The sequence below is a fragment of the Kryptolebias marmoratus genome, linkage group LG19 (genome assembly GCF_001649575.2).
Source record: "Kryptolebias marmoratus isolate JLee-2015 linkage group LG19, ASM164957v2, whole genome shotgun sequence".
In the NCBI taxonomy this organism is placed as follows: Eukaryota; Metazoa; Chordata; class Actinopteri; order Cyprinodontiformes; family Rivulidae; genus Kryptolebias; species Kryptolebias marmoratus.
The window spans coordinates 15,481,002-15,487,488 of record NC_051448.1 but is presented as its reverse complement, the minus strand read 5'-3'; the positions used below and the strand labels follow the sequence as shown (position 1 = coordinate 15,487,488).

At 43.7% G+C, this 6,487-nt stretch overlaps 1 protein-coding gene across 2 annotated transcripts in view; it reads left to right on the top strand.

Annotated features, from left to right (window-relative positions):
* The window catches only part of LOC108231754 (echinoderm microtubule-associated protein-like 1), an 8,748-nt gene extending 2,611 nt beyond the window's left edge, over positions 1 to 6,137 (top strand). The window contains exons 1-7 of one of the 2 annotated variants that reach the window (XM_037981413.1): positions 909 to 1,202; positions 1,643 to 1,834; positions 3,280 to 3,409; positions 3,881 to 3,982; positions 5,026 to 5,054; positions 5,215 to 5,241; positions 5,461 to 6,137. In XM_037981413.1, the coding sequence (XP_037837341.1) occupies positions 1,064 to 1,202; positions 1,643 to 1,834; positions 3,280 to 3,409; positions 3,881 to 3,982; positions 5,026 to 5,054; positions 5,215 to 5,241; positions 5,461 to 5,723 (882 nt within the window). In that variant the 5' untranslated portion in view covers positions 909 to 1,063 and the 3' untranslated portion in view covers positions 5,724 to 6,137. Of the gene's footprint in view, positions 1 to 908; positions 1,203 to 1,642; positions 1,835 to 3,279; positions 3,410 to 3,880; positions 3,983 to 5,025; positions 5,055 to 5,214; positions 5,242 to 5,460 lie in introns of those variants that run through there. The other variant, XM_017409029.2, reaches the window with a different exon arrangement.
* The last annotated feature ends 350 nt before the right edge of the window (positions 6,138 to 6,487 follow it).

The following is a 6,487-nucleotide window of genomic DNA, read 5'->3' as shown; positions in this document are numbered from 1 at the left end:
AGAAAACTGTGAACGAAGAGCCAAAGTAAAACTAGGGGAGGCCTGAAAAGATGGCCACCCTTTGGCCACTTGTGCCGACCGTTTCTTTGAGAAAGAACAGTTTAGCTCCTCATCCTGAGCGCCACGCTGCCTGATCTCTGCTAACTCGTTAAGCTAATGCGTTTTTGTTTTTTAATCAAACTAAAAGTTCGGCTTAATTATCAGAGTGAGCTTTTACAAAACAAACAAAAACAATCACTATAGATCAGGAGCAACAGGAGAGCCCTGGTCTGAAGGAGCGAGGCCTCCTCCCTTTAGCTGATTTCAGCTTTTAGTGTTTTGGGGGGAAAATTCTGTTTTTCATTAGCCGATGCCGGGGGTTTGAGGTCAGGAAGTCGACCAGGGTTCTGTGGACGTGTCTGTGATGTTGTGTGTCACTACAGAAATATAATTATTACTGCTCCTGTCAGGAGGAGAGACAGACCGGCTCTGTGTGAGACTAAATATGAGCGTCCAAATGAATCTCTCTCCAGCTGTCAGACTTTGAGTCCTTGTTTAACTGCGAAGTAACACTTCCCCCCTACACTCACTCACACACACACACACACACACACACACACACACACGCGCACACACACACACACACACACACACACAAAACACCTGTTTTTACTCTTTTTTTCTACATTAAAAGACTTCCTCTGGGACGTTTCCTCTCATCCCTCGAACAGTGACATGGGGTTTATGTGTGTGGGCGGAGTCAAAGGGATTACCAGTGGGATTGGGATTAACATTGTACTCTCTGCACACACACACACACACACATGGGTTGAGACAATTCAGGCCAAACTGGGTGACTTCTTTATGTTTAAAGCATTATCAACCCCACCCCCACCTTTACACACACACACACTAAGCAAAAAGGGCTTAAATCTCTGCAAAAACCCCCTTCCCCTCCGTGTACGAGTGTGTCGGACCACAGCAGCGCCCTCCTCTTCGCACTCGAACGCCGTTTGAACGCCGGGAGCGGCTGACCTGTGGGTCCCTTCAGAGGGAGGATGAGGTCCTAGTCGGGGAGGAGGAGATGGAGGGGGAGCAGCGAGGCTACCCCAAGAGGGGCGACGGAATCTGCTCGCGAGAGGAGAAGAAGAGGAGGAGGCCGTCGGGCTCGGCGGAGGAGCAGAGGTCCCACGGTTGCCCGTCAGCGGCCTGCAGCTCACACGGTACCCAGCTCTGATCCACCGGTGGCAGGAGAGGATGGAAAATGAGAATCCCAGAGGGTTGATGTTGTTTCATATTGCTGCTGTGTTTTGACCTCATTAACTTTGTGTGTGTGTGGATATTAGAGGTTAATCCTCTGATTATAGATCTTGTTGACAAAAGAAACGTGAACATTGCTTCTTGCCATTTCTTTCCAGCTGGATTGTGTCAGTAACTTATCTACAGTAGTTCTTGTCCTTTTAGCACCTTTGACTGGCGTTCTGGTTCGTCCATGTTTTGTTTCGAGGCGGTACCGCGGTGACATTAGTGATGGAGCGTTGCTGGGAGGCCCCGCAAGATAATCTGCCTCCTGGTGACACGTGCCACGCGAGCTCTCCCTCGTCTGGTTTTTTTAGTCTGCCTGACTCAACCTTCTTCCTTCCTTCCTCTCCTCCTCTTCCAGACGACCGCAGCTCGGCAGCCAGCGGCCTGGACGTGGCCGACCGGCTCACCTACCTGGAGCAGAGGATGCAGATGCAGGAAGATGAAATCCAGCTGCTGAAGATGGCTCTGGCCGACGTCCTCAAGAGGCTCAACATCTCCGAGGAGCATCAGGCGGCTGCTGCGGGAGGCAGGAGGGCAGCGGGAGCAAAAGGCGAGCGAACATCTGCTTTGAGTTTGCTTATCTGAGGTTTTAAAAAACTGCATTTTTCTCATTTTTGCAACAAGGCCGCAGCTCTTCTGTCGTCCTGGGTGGTTTTAGCTCCATAAATGTCAAACCTTTTCAAAGGTCAGAGGTCAAGGCAGCGGCTCAAACTTTGCTAGAAATGTGCCAAACTATCAAGCGGAGCTGTGGAAGACATACGTATTTGTTTTCAGTTCTGTATTCGTAAGCTTTAGCTTCTAATTTAGGATCTAAAACTTGAGCAGATGTTCTTTAAGAAAGCATTTTAAACACTTAAATTTAAGATCGGTTTGTGTTTACTTATATTAGAAAACCTATTTAGTCGAGATCATCACTGAAAACAAAAACTTTAAAGCCAACATTCAATATCTGTGCTCAAGTTCATCGATTTCTAAACAAATGAACTCTCGTTTAATTAACTTTCCATTTCCTCCTATTGAGCCGACTCTGCCACTTAATAAAAGTAGCTGTTCGACATGTAATTTCTTCTCTTCTTCTTCCCAAATACAACCCGTTTAAAAAGTATTTGGAGGAAATAATCGCGAGTAAAACGCAGCATCATTCAAAATACCGTATTCCGTTTTGGCTCCACCACAGCTCGCTGCAAAGCAGACGTTATGAAATTTGGTGGAGATAAGCAGCCAAACAGAAAGCCACGGACATTTAATCGGCTGTGTTTTCTGCAGGGAGAATAAAGGTCTTCGTTGTCAACAGGGGTTTGTGACAAAAGACAAAATCCACTGAAAGTAAAGTGAAATAAAAAAGAAACCCTCACTGCTAAGTTTGCTATGGTATTAAAGTTAAAGGAAGAATTCACACAAGAAAAAAGCTGCTTTAGAAAGTCTGTTTTTTTCAAATTTGCACAATTTTTGGGTTTTCTTACACATGAAAAGTGAAACTATTTAACTTTAAGTACAAAGTAATGCCTTCTTTCTTGATCTTCTTGAACTGAGACGTAAATGAGCACATTTGAGAGGCTGAATCCAAAGAACAGTGGTCACTTTGCTTCACTGCCTCATTTTCTTTAGGTTTTGAATCCAAGTAACCAGATTTTCTTGTGATCTTTTAGAGTGGTGTTGAGCCGTAGTTCTTCTGAAGGTCTTTCAAAGCTTTTCTTTGGACTTTGTCACCTCCTTTGTCTCAGTACCTGAGCACTTTCAGAGGATGTTTTTTCAGTGTACCTGGTTTTTGTTACCTTTTTAGGAGCTTTGCTGACATAAACGCCTACCTTGTCAGGACCTCTAGTCCTTTTAGGGATTAAAACCCAGTTCTAATATGGTGGAAAGCCATTTTGGTTAGGGGTTAGGTTTAGAGGTAAGGTATGATTTGAGTTTAGGTATGTACCAGTAATGGTGGAAGTCAATCTACAGTCCTAATAAGGATAGATATATAAACTTGTGTGTGTGTCCCTGCAGCCCGGCCCGTGTCTCTGGCCCTGCCCTCCAGGCCTCCCATGGTGACCTCTAGCGCTGCCTCTCTGAAGAAGAGCTCGACGCTGCCCTCCAGCTCCACCACCAGGAACTACAGCCCCACGCCGCCCCGGAGGTGCGGCGCTCAGTCGGGCAGACATTATGAACGAGGAACTGTGTTAATTAGACAGCTCAGGGAGAAGCATCAGGGTCAGATCTGAGGCTTCGCGTCTCATTACCTGAGGATCAGCCAGCTGACTCCCTCCTTTATCCCAACGTGTTCCTGAAACTCAAAGCAATAACCTCAGCCTCTCAAGTACCTTTCAAGTGATTCTGACATTAGATAGTGTTAGTCGTAGAGCATGATAATCTCTCTCTTTGACACCTTAATTGTATAATATACTGATATATTTCCACAGACAAGGGTAAATCTCATTTCACTTTCATTTTCACTGTCAGGATGAAGTAGGATGGACAATGTTTAGAAGCAGCATAGGTTACATTTCTGTCCTCTGTTTGTCACTTCATCTTATCCTCCGTCTTCTTTAGTTTTCTGTCATTTCATGCTGGTATTTTCCCGTACTCTGTATGGTTTTCTTTTTTTCAGTGGTGTGAGGAGCCCGTCAGGGAGTGCGATGGACAGTCCATGTGGGAGCACTAAAACACGACCCACCTCTGCAGCCTCAACTTGTAAGAAGGTCCCGGAAGGGTAAGGAGCCGTCGGCCCAAATCGAGTCTAAATTTGTATAAAATAAGTTGGCCTCGAAAGTCAAATCCCAATCGCCAATGCTAAGCAGTTTGCTTTGAAAAAAAATCATTTAAAATGCTGAGAAAAAAAATGACAATTTAATTTTTGCACGACTGCAGGGCTTTGAGATAACCTGGAACATGCGCCGATGCAACCATTAGGAAGCGGCGGTGCTGCTGGGGTTACAGCACCCCCGCCACATGACTCAGCTGTAACTTTAAACAAATAACAGCAGAAAACATATTTCTTCACAATAGAGACACTAACACAACTTTGTTTGCAGTGGCACGAGAGACAAATAAAAATAACACAACAAACTGAATCTTCACTTCTTGTTCCTGTTTAATTACAAGCTAGCATTAGCATCGACTTAGCTGCAGTAATAAATTTGTTGTTTTTACTTCCGTTTGTAGCGTATAAAATCAGTCGCTCACTTCATACTGTTTAGGAAACATATTTCTGTGTTGTTTGAGTGCATAAGAAACAGATAAATACATTGTAATTGTCTTTTTGCTAGCAACAATTAGCCTGGTTACAGCGAGCGCAACAGTTAGCACAGCTACTGATTTTAGAGTCTTAACTGGAAGAGGTCAAAGTACAACGTGACATCATTCCCGACATCAGAGATAAATGAAACGCAGCACAGGCTGTGTGTGTTACAGATTTAATGACATACAAACTAACAAAAGTAAAAGTAAATAGCTTATAAATGTAGCTAGACATTTCTGTGTGCGTGGTAGCCATATTGGATTTTGAAGTTATATTGAGAGAAACTGCAGACAAGTAATTACTGTAGAACGGGTTATTTGGCTTTAATATCGACCTCGCTGGGACTGTTGCCGCCATGATAAAGTCCACACAAACCTTAAATAACGCTGTCCTGCTACTCTGTGGAAGAATTTTGCGTTGACATTCAAACTTTAGAACGACGGTGTTGACAGTCTTACAGCTTCCACTTCTCTTACTCTTGTTTCTTTTTCTTTCTGCTCCACAAACACCCGCAGTAAGTCCAAGGAGGTGGCAGTAAGCGTAGGTAAGACAACACCACGCAGTTTGTGTTTGCAGTCTCATTTTATAACCGGCTACATTAAATGCAAAGGGACATGACTGCTGAAAGGAGCTGTGATGTTGTTTTTGCTCGCTTTAATAAAATTATTTACCTGCCTCTATGTTTTTGTGATATTTTTGTGCAGGCACAAGACGTGTGACACACTGCAAAGGTAGGCTTCGTTCCTAACAGGCAAATTTTTTAAAAATTCAGTTGATAGAAATTGCGTATGAGCTCTTTTTTTGTTTCATCCTTCATTTTTCACATCTCATATGACTTGTGTGCTCCCTGCCTCACCCCGTTTTTGTCTCTTTTTTTTTTTTTAACCCCATCCCTCCCTGCTTACAACCCCCCACACCCTCACTTCACCACATTTCACCACTTCACTTAGTGACTATGCAGATCTATCTGAGCCCCCTCGCAAGAAAGACTGGGTCTTCTGAGGCCGTCGGGTCTGCGGTGCCCACTGACAGGGGTCCCACGGAGGCTCCTGAGCCTAAGAGAAGGGCCAACAAGCCAGCGATGAAGAAATCAACACCGTCCTTCACCTTGAACTTCCAGAAGACCATAAGCGGCGCGAGCACGCAGCAGGACACGCCCAGTTACAAAAGCCCCATCAAGTCGCCCAGCCAGTACTTTCAGATTTGTTACTGACAACCCCAGAAACGGCTGGATTTTCACAAAATTTGTCTTTTCTGACCAAAACTAACCACTTATTCTCAAACTCTGAACTCAGAACTGAGATTTTTGTGAACATGTTCGATTAATTCAGAAGTTGTGTTTGATGTTTGTTTAGTATGAGGATAGCGGAAAGCTTTTATGCATTTTTTTTAGCTTCTTGAGAATAGTTTTTGTTCCCTTTGTCACTCTCAAACCCGGGTTTCCCCCACCGATTTCTGCCAGTGTGTGTGAGTAAAGTGGAAGATATCCAAATCTGTCTCCATGTCTGTTTACTTTCAGGTCTTTTTTTTGTGTTTGATTGTAGATTCTCGTCAGAAAATCCTCCTTTTCACTGAGCGGAGAGACAATAAAAACCTAGAATCACAAATAAAATGTCTTTTTTTTTTCCTGTTGCGCCAAGAGATCCCGTCGCATTTTTCTTAAACACAGAAAGAAGATACTTCTCTGATAATTGCATCTGAAGAGTCCGCACAAAAAAACGAAAGGCTGCTGATCATTTAGGCAAACAGGAAAACCGTAACAATCAAAGTGGGAAGCTTGAACATTTAAATGGACAAAAAAATACTAGAGTTGCTTGAAAATAAAATCTACTTCCAGTGAGATGCAATACAGCGAGAGTAAAACTCTGAATGAATTATATTTCCGGTACCTTCTATGTGTTTATATGATGAGAAAAGATCCTCAACAGGAATCCTGACAGGAAGGTTTTTGTTTTTTTTTAAGATGTTTAGAACAGA